The sequence below is a fragment of the Galendromus occidentalis genome, unplaced genomic scaffold (assembly GCF_000255335.2).
Source record: "Galendromus occidentalis unplaced genomic scaffold, Mocc_1.1 scf7180000076583, whole genome shotgun sequence".
NCBI classification, from domain to species: domain Eukaryota; kingdom Metazoa; phylum Arthropoda; class Arachnida; order Mesostigmata; family Phytoseiidae; genus Galendromus; species Galendromus occidentalis.
Genome location: NW_003804572.1, coordinates 489,944 through 502,843, shown reverse-complemented (window position 1 = coordinate 502,843; position 12,900 = coordinate 489,944). Strand labels below are relative to the sequence as shown.

At 50.4% G+C, this 12,900-nt stretch overlaps 2 protein-coding genes across 2 annotated transcripts; one reads left to right on the top strand and one right to left on the bottom strand.

Annotated features, from left to right (window-relative positions):
• Nucleotides 1-111: 111 nt before the first annotated feature.
• On the bottom strand, nt 112-10,898 carry LOC100905418 (DNA-binding protein Ets97D). The gene is made up of 7 exons (XM_029113375.1): nt 10,685-10,898; nt 5,711-5,768; nt 1,150-1,419; nt 990-1,032; nt 598-877; nt 317-478; nt 112-228 (listed from the first exon to the last, which is right to left on the bottom strand). Exons 2-7 carry the CDS (start codon nt 5,747-5,749, stop codon nt 135-137), a joined length of 888 nt encoding a protein of 295 aa, XP_028969208.1. The 5' UTR covers nt 5,750-5,768; nt 10,685-10,898; the 3' UTR covers nt 112-134.
• On the top strand, nt 3,103-5,365 carry LOC100905269 (sodium-dependent phosphate transporter 1-B). The gene is made up of 2 exons (XM_029110485.1): nt 3,103-4,258; nt 4,310-5,365. The coding sequence occupies exons 1-2, from the start codon at nt 3,317-3,319 to the stop codon at nt 4,829-4,831; spliced, it is 1,464 nt and encodes a 487-aa protein (XP_028966318.1). The 5' UTR covers nt 3,103-3,316; the 3' UTR covers nt 4,832-5,365.
• Nucleotides 10,899-12,900: the final 2,002 nt, after the last annotated feature.

The following is a 12,900-nucleotide window of genomic DNA, read 5'->3' as shown; positions in this document are numbered from 1 at the left end:
AATATGATGGTGATGAAGTCTGGTCCATTCATTCGTCTGGCGGTCGGTCATCTTTTCTTCCCAGGAACAAGTGGAGAGATGAACTCGGAATCATTCTTCTTTCATGATACACCATACTCGCATAGCTTGCTCACTTAGCTCGGTCGCCAACCGGTGGCATTCGGTCCGAACTTGTAAACCAAACGGCGTCCGAAGACAGGCAAGAGAACCTGACTCTTGTAATAATACCTGAGCAAGGAAAGGTTCGGATTCAGGAAAGGCTCACGGGGGATCTTTAGTGGTATCAGTATACGGTTCCAAACATAAAAAAGCTCACCTCATGGCTCTCGAGAGTTTTTCGTAGGTCATGCGAGGGTTTTGCTTGCGATCTCCCCACATTTTGGCCACTTTGTCGCTCTGGACGAACTTAAAAACGCCATCCTCGCGACGCTCCCACCTGATCAGCGATGGATTCGTCTCTGGATTGAGGAGAAGATCTCTGGAATTTTGAAAAACTCGATTGTAGCCATCGCAGGTCGGATGTGAGTTTTCCGTACGGGATCCCCAATCGCTTTCGATGATGATCTATCACAACCAGTACTTCCGACTGATTCCAACCTGATGAACTCCCAAAGTTTCCCCATTCCTTTGTTTGCGTTCGAAGTGGTTCTGGGTTCCGATGTGTAATTCGAATCAGGGGTGGACACGTTGGAGCTACAGGTGGAATGGCCATCAGTCTCCTCGGATGCGACAAACAGAAGTTGCGTGTTGATTTGTGGGTCTTGCGTCGTCTGAACAAGATGCGGCTGTCGAGGGATGCTCTGATTCCATCCTTGGATTTGGTACGCGTCGAGGTCATGGAGCTCTTCCGCTTCCTCCTTGCACGGGGGCAGATTTTCTGGACGAATTTGAGTGGAATAATTTTCGCGGGTCTCGGTCGAACCATTTGAATGAATGGATACATATGAAGTAAGTACATATATCTATGTACACCCCCATAATCGACTCACCTCTGTAATCGTTATCCATACTCTGAGGGAGCTGTTGCTGAGGCTGTGGGGGAGGTGGTGGCTGTAGCGCTTGCTGCTGCTGCTGCTGTTGTTGTTGTTGTTGCTGCTGCTGCTGTTGCTGCTGCTGTTGTTGCTGAGAATGGATCGCAGCGTTGCCCGCCGTCGCCGACAGCCAGCTGTTAAGCAGCATGTCATTCGTTTGCATTGGTACGCCTTGCATTGAGGCATGGTGATTGAGATCGGCCTGCATGAACTCAGGTGGCAAATTAATCTGAGGTGGGGTCATCATGTTGAAGTATGACGTGCCGGGAACACTCTGAACGCCGGGAATCGAGCCGAGGGTGTTGGTCAGAGGCTCCAAATCGTAGTAGGCTATGGCATCCTTGTTCTCATCGAAGAAGAACGTATCATCCACTTCGCTCAACGGCACCTGAAGAGTATTAAATTTTATTCGGATTTATGTCGCGTGTTATGGATGGTCGTCAAAGGACAAGCCCGAGAGAATGTTTTCTAGGCCACAGATTTTCATGTACGACAGGATGGGAATGATTCTCGATATTCCGGTAAGGGGGCGTTTCAGGTCTCTGTAGTCCAGGGGCTACCTATTGCTTAGAGCGCCGTCGTGACAAAACCCTGACGAAATGAATTATAATATGTTAGCGATACGGTCGAAGCGATCTCAATTGGTGACAGTCTTTCGTGTCACGAGAATGCAACAGGCAACCATCCGATTATCGAGGAAGTCCCGCACGGAAGGTCCCTCGGATTTCGAGAAAGTATCTTGTTTCCAAAGCCGCTCAGAGATTCCGCGGGTCTCTGATTACTGCTCGATCTTCTTCTTGAATCACAGGGCGGTCGCTTGGAGCGTTCCACGAGGCCATAGCTGATCGCGAGGGACGGTAATTGATCAAAATATTCGTCGACAATGGACGATATCCTTCATATTATTCGACGCATTTTTGAGAGCCAGAGATAATTCCCTCATCTCTGTGCTCGATCCGGAAGCTGGGCGGGGTTGGAACTTTCCGATTTTTCCCCGCGAGAGTCGTGTATTCCCCGTGTGAACAGAATTTTGAGATCAGAATTCAAGCTTCGGCTTGAAGTCCACTCATTGAACCGACTGCTTTCGAAAATCTTGGAGGCTTTACACTAGAATAAACCGAGTGTCAGCTCTCTCATGCCGTGGCTATCTGAGCTGAGACTACAGCGCGCCCTATAGAAAGCCCGAGCTCGTCGTCGAGGTCGGTTCGGCTTCTTCCCCGAAAGAAAATTCGAAGACAAACAGAGGGAGAGATGCCCGACCCATTGCGCTAGGAAGAGAGACCCGTGGTCGCCGACACTCACATCGCCAGTCTGGAAATGTTTCGTGCATGAGGTGTCTCAGAGCGGATTCCCCTTTAAGTGCAACGGACCGAGTGGACAACGTGCACCGCGTGCCGAGGTTCGTGTTCGACACGTGATTACGTGCGGAAAGGAGCAGCATGCGAGCCCTCTCAAGGAGCCTGTCTCGAGATTTGGAAGCAGCGGTGCTCGTCTCCTCGAGCCCTGAGTGACTGAGTCCTGGGGGGATTGTCGTATCTAGCTGCTCCGACAAAATCCCAGTTGTGTTTCATTTGGATCCGATTCGAGAGTTTCCAAAAGCGGAACGCACCGGTTCCCCTCGGAGCGGTGTATCCGTCCATCGCTCCGCGGTCCCTCGGCTCTTCCATAGGACTCCTCAGCTCTGCGAGGTAAACTGTAGGCGTTCCGCCTCTATCGGGCCCTCAGGTTGCCCTCTCGCCCTCGGCAACATGTCGGCCCGGTAGTGGCGACAGACACTCGATCGAATCTGGCCGGAGTCGTGCCAGTACGACACACTCGCTGCTGTGGTGCTAACGGAGAGTTTCGTCGACTTTCGCTATTGTCATCATCGCCTGATCATCGAGAATTGGACCGAAGACTCGCTGCATCTCATGGGAAGTGATGTCAACCCCGAATTCTCGCTCGAAGAGCTCGTGTTCGAAGACCAGGCTTCGCGCAGCCGTGCTATAGTATTGGACAGTTTTTGTTCGGAGTCCTGTGCGGCAAGCCTGAGCAACAGAAGATTCCTTTTCGGATGGGAAGAACAACGAACCCCCGCCCGAGTCCCAGTCATGTCAACGACAACAACACGAAGAAACATGAGAACAATCACATAATCACGATGGCCAAGTGACCGATGAAGGCGTTCGCCCATAGACGCAAGCTATCGCGGACTCCGTGGTACGAGCCGTCCACGATCTGAGAAAGGCATTTTCGGTGGAGGAATTCTTCTTCGGCAGCCCGAGAGACCTCACAAGTGTGCCGCGATGTATTTGGACCCCAACGAAGTGATATGGATTGTGGCGCTTGCGTTCATAGTGGCATTTTTCCTGGCGTTCGGTGTCGGCGCGAACGACGTTGCGAATTCGTTCGGAACGTCTGTCGGCTCGGGAGTGCTCACGTTGAAGCAAGCGTGCATCATGGCCACGATTTTCGAAATTCTAGGAGCCTGTCTATTAGGTTACCGCGTCTCGGACACGGTTCGTAAAGGAATATTCGATATCGCTATCTACGAAGACGATGAGAAAACTCTGATGCTCGGAAATTTGGCCGCTCTCTGTGGATCGGCAATGTGGAACATCATCGCTACAGCATTCCGACTGCCGGTTTCCGGAACACATTCAATTGTCGGAGCAGTCGTAGGTTTCTCGCTCGTCGCTAGAGGATTTTCCGGCATTAATTTTCGAGGACTGCTAAAAATCGTCGCGTCGTGGTTCATCTCGCCCGTGCTATCGGGCCTGCTGTCCGCTTCGATTTTCTACTGTATACGGCGCTATATAATTTCGCAGAAAAACGGCTTCGACATCGGTCTGAGGGCCTTGCCGCACATTTATGGAGCAACGATTTTCATCAACGTGCTCTCGCTCGTGCTCGATGGGCCGCCGCTCCTCAAGTTCGACAGGATCCCAGGATGGGCAGCAGCCGCAATCTCATTTTTGATTGCGTCATGCGTGGGTTTCGCTGTGTGGAAGTGGTACGTCCCCAAACTGAGGACCCAGATCCAGACCGACGAAGAGCAGGCCGACGCGCTCACGGAGCCCAACAAATCATCCCAAGCGACTAGCGACCCTCAATTAAACGTTGACTTGATAACGGGAACCAAGACGACGAACGGTATAACCAAAAGTGCGAGTGCCGCATCCTCGGCAGCTATGCACGCCGCACCGCCGACGGCAAAAACATCTGAACTGCTCCTCCAGCCGCCGAAGGTCCACATTCCTAGATCGATGCATTCGATGGAGAAAGTTGTCTTTCAAGAGCCGCCGAAAGAGAAACCCGAGGTGGCTCGATTGTTCTCTTTCCTCCAAATACTGACAGCGGTGTTCGGCTCATTCGCTCATGGAGGAAACGATGTCGCCAACGCTGTCGGTCCTCTGGTCGCCGTATGGCTAATCTACACCGATGGTTCCGTTCAGCAAACTTCTCCCACACCCTTCTGGGTGCTGCTCTACGGGGGGATCGGAATCAGCGCCGGATTGTGGATCTGGGGCAAGAGAGTCATCCAAACGATCGGTAACGACCTCACTAAGGTCACACCCACAAATGGCTTCTCCATTGAAATCGGTGCGGCGTCCACCGTACTGCTAGCTTCGAAATTGGGAATTCCCATCTCTACCACTCACTGTAAAGTAGGTTCTATTGTATTCGTAGGCTGTACCAGAAATCAGCAGAATGTCGACTGGATACTGTTTCGTGGTATCGTGGCCGCGTGGCTGTTGACGCTCCCCGTCACTTGCGCTCTAACGGCAGCGATTATGGCCGTTCTTATGCAAATAGGGTAAACGCAACAGCTCTCCAACTGGGAAGGACGCGCGCAATTGTTTGGCAATCGTCGATCCGATGGTCGTCGATCACTGTCTCGATCAGCCGACGATCAGGTACCCACTCGATTGGGGAGCCTGCGTCGCAAGGGAAAGTACCGCGTTGGACTCTAACCGCTAGAAGGTGGATCTTCGGACAGCATCTCGACATTCAAAGCTAGACAAGCAGCATCAAGCCGCATCAACGGCTTCAGCCGTTGGGACATTGGATTCCGGAATTCAGGATTTCTTCCCAAATTGATCAACATGACGCTCATTGAGAGAGAATCATGCGGAGAGAGAGGGTGCCCGTGGAGGAAAAGTGTTTCCGAGCTCGGTATGATGATTTGTTGTTGTTTAGAACTCGGATGAGTGTTGAATAGTTCGAGGATTATGCAGATGATTATTTTTACAACAATCAAAAGAATTCGCTCAATGACGAAAAGACTATCGGGACTTTTTCGGCTATCGTAGATTGACTCAATCTTACAAGTCGACGTGTACATAATTCATTCAATTGGTCGGGACAAAAGACCGAGAGCGTCCAGGACAATGTTGTAATCCTAGGAGAAGGTCGTGGGTTAATAAACACTGAAATGTCTCAAATGGATGGAGGATACCAGAAGTCATCGTTCACGTCATTCGACACCACGAAAAGATGGCACCTCATGTACAACCCATCGCGCCTCCGTCGTATTCTCAGTGTCCAGTGTGGACCCGATTGGTCGGCTCCCCGTGAAAACCGGATATTCGCAGCATGGATCGGATCGATGCGCAATCGATCGAAACCTTTAAATGGCCCGAGAGGGTCGGGCGACCTCAATCGTCCCGACGCGTCTAATTTCGTATATCGGTACGTACTTGTTGGAAATCCATGCTGATCGTCGACGGGTGAAGCATTATTTTGCAGAGACTTTTCCTGAAACGAAAAGAACGCAATTTCGGTCAGATTCACCAGGGATTCAGGGCCTTGAGAAAGCTGGGCGACTAGCACGAACTGATCGAACGCAACACTTCCAAGGCTGAAGACACGATATATCGCGGTCTTGCTTGACTACCAAACTCGTTTTTTGAATCGCAGATCGCTTGATTGACGGTGAGGTGGCCAACGTTATACCTATGCGATGACACAGCAAATCAATGACGAGTCATCAATGGAAAACGGTACAAGTCTGCCTCATTCGATCTCGAATACCCGTGGCTCAACACTTCGTCTGACTCGGAGACTCCAAAGCCCAGGCGACTCTCATTCCGTCCCTTGGGGGGAAGAAAGCTCCGTTCATCAAACAAGTCGCGAATTTCACAGGCCATCTATCCGTTTCGGACCCACCCTGCGGAAACCAACGGATCCGATTAAGTTCCTTTTTCGCTCGAGAGTCTGTCGCGAGACTTCGATAGAGACGCAGGCCATCGAGATCAGGGGCGCACATTTGTTCCCAAGGCTTTGGGCCAGTATACCAGGGGCGCTCCGCTGATAGGCGAAGCTCTAGAGTTCTCGCTGATCGGAATTCCGCCGCGAATTCCGAAGGGACATCCTCTGGAGCGAATCAACGGGGGAAAACCTGATCTTTTCCAGGTAGTCATCTTTGCTCGAGAGAATAAGTGCTCCGGATAACCAACGACTATCTCTCTGCTTTCCCATGATCACTGCCGGTCGGAACCCGAATCTCGTCGGAGACACTCCTGAAGGGGGAGATCGAGGGAAGAAATTGATGTTTGCCTCCAGATGCTCTCTACAGTGAGGGAGGAAGGTTTCTGAGCGTAGTGGTTCGATTCTCGTTCTCGCTCAGCGAGTTTGAGGTTAGCATTGTTCGAGTTCTCTATTCATTTGGTTTTGCCTGAACATTTTCATTGATATCTGAGTTCCTACATGGGGCCGAAAAAGGTTACAGCCGGCTCCTCCAATGTCGGGGTCTATGGAAGAGTTCTTGAGTTGCGTTCGCCCTCAGCCAGACGTTTCGAGGTCGACAAATTTTCCGCAGAGATTTATACCCGAGCCCCGGGTTCCCTTGGGCACGATGCAGGAAGCGTCGTCCAATCGCCATTGGTTGGAGTAGGGAGGAGTGAGGTACATCTCATCCAATGATGTTTGTTGTCTTTCTGCTGAGCGTTATGGCATTTTATGACTTTTTCCTCCGCAATTTCCAAGGGCAGGCCAAGAAAATGTGAACTTCCGCAATAAGAACGATGTTCTCCCAGTCGAAGCGCCGCGGGGCTGTTGACTCCGAACAACGACTGCTCTCCTCTGCTAATCTCGGTCGGAGCTCACGGCAGTGAAGTCCCCATTTTGGGCAGCTTCCTTGCATCCTACTCAAGATACTCTCGTCGGCAAATTCACTTGACATCGAGCACACCGTAGAGCCTTCCAATCCTACCTACTACCGACTATTGAATCGCTTGTGTCCTCGTGAAGGGGATCCCAAGTTTCTGTTGATCCGGGAAAGAACAACTTACAAGTATCCCGGTATGGCGCAGAGGTATCGTTAGCCAGACGACTCGAAAAAATCGCGCTCCGGACTCAAAGCGCTAATTGGAGATTCCGAGTGTCGTTGTTGAACATCTTAGGGCAATCGAGTTGACATATTTCAGAATTAAAGTCAGGCGAAGTTTCAAGGTGACTGGTCTCGTATCCGGATGTCATTGTGGACTCTCCGTCCTTTGATTATTCCCGGCGCAAGACGACACACAAGCTCACAGGGCGATAGAATGAACAAGACACGCGGAGGCCACGAGATTTGGGACACGGATTCGTCGAGAAATTAAAGCTGCTCCGCGAAAGAGGATTCGTTCGGCTTCTTATTCCTAATCACAGAAGGAGCCCGACGCCACGCCGGAGCGATTTCGTCGTCATTAGTATACTTATTATTCGGAGAATCCGATTCATGGCAGGGAGAAGATGTTTATTTCTTTGAGAAACCTTCGCGAAGATTGATTTATTCGAAGGCTAGCAAAACGAACGAAGAAAAAACAATCTTGGGGAAACACGAAACTTTGCGTGTCAGAGATTTATGCAGAATTTTGAATATCGTTCCACTGAAATCGATGATGCTCGAACGTGATCGTCGCGATTCCAGAAGCATGAAGTTAGGAGATTAGCTCCCCGTGATACGCAATCGCGCATATTAACTTCATTGAGCATTCAATCTCTCGACCCTCGAGTGTAGATCGGGAAAAACATATCTCTCATACGGATAACGTTCCCGCAAAGTCATCGAGTCAAACTGTGCTCCCTTTCCCCGGACGCCTGAAACCCTCTGGGGTAGTCGTGGGAACGCAGCGACGCCGGGAAAAATCACTACGAGACAGCCAGAAATAATAAATTATGTCGCTGCGCAAAGGAGGATGGGCTTCCGTGGGATACGGATAGTTCGTGATCGGCACAACGAGCGGCGAGACACAACTCGAGCTATCGTTTTTATGTCGACTCCGCTTGTCAAACCGATATGTGCAAGATCCGAAAATCCGGTGTTTTCTAACAATGAAAAATGTTGAATTCGAGTCGCAAGCGTACGCTATCAATTTCGCTTTTTACATCCTGTTGGCGGAAAGGTGAATTGTTTCGACAGCGCCGCTGATGCCCGCGCCGCTGCCAGACTTAATCGCTTCCTCGAAAAGAGCGTCACTAACACGGAAACAATGAGCAAGACGCTTATTTCCGCTTTTGAATCAGCGGTCTGATCTCTCACTGTTCTTCACTTACTCGATAACTCACTTGCTCCTCCACTCCCGCTCGTTCGAACACAATCCACCGAGGGCCGTTCAATCGGGTGTGAAAGGTCGTCAATGACAATTATTATGCTGCAACTACCGAAGCTATCGCCCCTTCGATCTCGATCGGAAGCCTAACTCGGATCATACGCGGGACCACAACGCAACGTATTCATCGGAGCGTGTTCCGGGATTTCCGCCAGTACCCAGGTATACCGAGCAGTCCGAACTCTGCTCGTTATCTTCTTCCGCATACGCCAGGCTTCCGAACGATGCACACAGAGCTCGCTACCTCGCTGTCCGTTTTACCCAGCGACCATAGTTCAGAGGAACCGAATGTTGACGAGTTTGATCAAGCGTCTGAGCAGATGACCTTTTCTGCAATTAGTCTGTCTATTCATCTGTGATCGGACATCCGAAGAGCTTTCGGCTAGACAGTCAAGCCGCCGACCGAGCTAACAGCTTCGATCGCACAACGATTCGACGTGATCCGTCGACCAGCCGGGTGTGCATGAACGGATGATGTCTGTGGCAGCGTGCGAGTGAAAGAGTGCGATTAGTGAAGTCAGTCGATTAGCTTCTTTGACTGATGGATCAGAGGAGCGCAAAAGGCGCCAGCCACCGAATCACGCCTCCGTCTGAAATCTGTTTAGAGTTCGAGAGTCGATCTTGTTTATTTGAAAAAATCGCGCACGTTTTCCTTAATGCTTCACGATTTTGTTCATTCTACTTTACTTCCCTCTCGAGATGATACTACAACCAGCAACACTGACAAGTCGAGCTGAATTTTTAATTAGTGCCTCCGCGGGCCGCTTCGCCATGTGCGAGATTATTCTGGGGGATAAGCGCGCCCAGACTCATGAATCATTTTGGGCACGTCTCGGAAATTCACTCTCGAGTCGTAATCTCTTGCCTATGCGAATGCCGAGTCCCCGCAACCGGCACGGCATGATTCCATCTGAATCAAGTCGTAACGAAGTTGACAAAGCCTTCAGCAGGACCTTGGAGGTTGACGAGTTTCGCACACAAACGGTGAGAGAAGGGAGCGTTTTTTTTCTTGTTAATCACTTTATCGCGATGGAAACGCGGAGGAATACATTTTCTCGTTTGATCCTGACACGGAAAGCCACCTCATTATACAGACCAGAAACTGAGGAGCACTGTTCAGGATTCAGCTTAGGAATGACAGAAGTCGCGACTTTGATCCCCGATCGAGCGATCCCGAGCGGAATAATCGCTGAAATACGTCTGTATGTGGCGTGGGCACGTCTCTCATCTAACTCAAGGAGCTCAAATCGAATATTCTCCATGCGAATTCCGGCTCGAGCCGCCCGCGTCGGGAGAGCGCAAGTCATCGGATCAGGGGTGTAAGTGCTAGGGAACTGTGAGTGAGTTTTCACGGTTTAGTGAAAATGATTCCGCAAAGCTGAGGCTGGGCTATTCACTCGTTAATGTCTCGGTTCGCCTGAGATTCTCGGGTCAGAAGTCACAGCTGATTGTGAGAAATCCTCAGAAAAAGGGACAAAAAGAAAGAGCGACGTTTCACAAAGTTTGCTTAGGAATTAAGTGAGTGGATATCGCGGGAGAATGGACTTCTCGCTTTACGTAACATAAAATCGTCTCAGTGCAGAGCATGAACGACGGCGGAGCTCCGTAATAGGTTTCGGCATACAGACTCGTTGGCTTATCAATCATTCGAGCGCTCTTCTGGCAACAAGGAGAACGATCACGAGAATGAAGACGACACGAGAGCGGTTCCTGAGCGATGCGGTCCTGATCCGGCACGGCATCTCTTCCTCCGGGGACGCGATACGCCGTGGCATATGAATGAGCTCAGGATTCCCCGGTATGAGGGGTGAGCCTCCGGAAAACGCGAGATCCCGGAGGAAAGATTCCGCCAAGCTTCCTGGACAAGCCTTCGCTGATAAGCATTTCTCTCGCGGAGACCTGTAGATCGCCGAGATATCTCCTTTCGGAATCGAAGTGATCCCATCGAAGAGGAGCTCGAGGATTTCGTGCATGTCCGCAACGAGGTCCGCTCCGAGTGCGAGACCTCGAGGTCTCCAGGAGGATTTCCAATGATGCTGTTCACCGGTGTGGGACTGGGTCTCTACGCGTTCAACTAACCTGGACACGATTCCGCTGCCTTTCGAACACTCGATACCTGATTTCCGAAACTATTAGAAGACTTCCACCGTAGAAGGCTGAACACACTGGTCACAGTAATCGCAAATGGCATGAGAAGAAAACACACTCGGAGTACACGAGTATTCAAGTAGTAACAAACAACATCCGTGGAGGCACCAGTGCACACACGCTTGAAAATCTATCGGAACTCATTAGATAATGAATGACACCTTTGCTCCGAAGGGCCTACCAGAAATGTGGTGGATGCAACTGAAGGAGGCGGTGCTCCCTTGCCACCAGCGTCAAAACCAAGGACGTCTTCTCCTGACGCACAACGCCGCGCCGTCGCAACCAACGAGCCATTCAGCGAGCCAGATATCCGTACGGCTAGGCCGACAGAACAACATAATTGTCAGACGCCGCACTGCATAATGCCTCGGTAAGGGAGCCATTGGAAGATATATCCGATCCGCTGACGAATAACCTGCCAAACAAGCCAGCAACAAACGACCGTCTAGCCGATTTCCACGCAGACATGAAGCCAATGAAACGCGCGCTCATCTCGGCATCATTTATGTTGTTGTCGTCCCGATATAAGCCACAAATACGAATGTACCTAAAATGACGGATACAAAGGCGCCGATGTCCGGTGACATGCTCATTTTGAGCTCGCGAGCCTCAGAAAGTGGAATCATCTTCTCACGCTGCTGAGTCGGCACCGCTGTAATCGTCTCCACAGATACGCTATTAGTTCACACAGCTTCAGCCGATTTCTAATTCTGATGGATGGCGTGAGAAATCGTCATCATCCGCCCCACGTTGCAGAACTCTTCCATATTCTCCTGCATGTTCACTCTTATGTCGATTCTTCTCGTGTATAAACTCTCGGAATCGAATGTACGTAAGATCCGATGCTCACGGATTTCATTGTCGCTACCTAAGAAACAATAATTATTCTCAATTCACTCACTGTGTCCCGCTTTCGGCGCCTCCACACCTGAAAAATTGATTATGGTCAGAACTGTTCCTCGGAACGCAGCGGAGCGAATCGTCTCTCACGAAAATCGACAGGAGCATACGTTCTCTTTCTCGGAGACAGTGCACGCCGGGAAGCGATCGATGATTGTTCAGGTTAAGAAAAAGCAGCTGATTTCCAGGGCATCGTGATCACATGCAACAAAGTGGACGGGATAGGCCTATGGTCACAATGGGGAGATTCGTGCCCACCGTTGTTCCTTTTCCGGTTCGGTAGAGCCTTTCGCTTGAACGTTTCGTCCGATAGCCGCCGTTTAGAGCCGGATTCAGATTTCTGAGAGCCGATTTTGTGTCAAAGATGGCAGGTCGTGTTTGTTTGGGACTGTCGCGTTGTGTGTGTTCGCCATTCTTGTTCTATGTAATTCAAGAGCAAATTGTAAGTCTTCTAGTAGAGTCGTCTGTCAACAGTGAACAAAGATCATCCCGTTTCATTGTGAAGAACGTTGTCTAGTTCCCACAATTACGTTCACCTTGATTATACCTCGTTTCGTAGGCTTCACTGTCAGCCAACGATGACCGTACCTTGAAACGCTAGTGTATGTATACGCTGCCGCTTATCAAGGAGACGTTCTTTGGCATCATGGCCACGTTTGACGGATCAAATAGATCGGACTCGAGCCAAGACTTCAATTTCCTCAATTCAAAATCGACCTTTTCCGGAAAAATCCGAGCGAACAAGAGCCATACCGCTCTGAGCAAATTCGACGAGTGTCTTCTCGTGTTCACGAACTTCGTTCGGAGAAGATTTCAATTTCTCCAACCGGCTCCCGCGAAACACGACGTCTACTGCTCGAAGTATACGCGGAAACTGTTCGTGCCGAAATACGTCTAATTGTTGGGAGTCTATGCGAGGGCAACTCAATTACGGCAGTGATAGGATCATCGCATAAATAAGTTCAACTCTCCGTTCGTATCGGCAGAAGCTCGGGAGCAATTTTCAGCGAACACTTTTGATAAACACCCGAGAGCACGGATCTTTACCGGGCGTATTGTGCGATCCGGGGAATCAGCTCGCGCACATGTACGCCTGCCGGTATGATTTGGCGCATGGGAGAAATGTCTGTCCAGAATCTGGGAGCAGCTTGATGTGAGTAATTTTTAGCTGTTTCCCGCCCCGTCGCAGCGCACATAAAAAACCTTCAAACTCGATTTTCTTGCGTGCTGTTTCAGACTTCTACGAA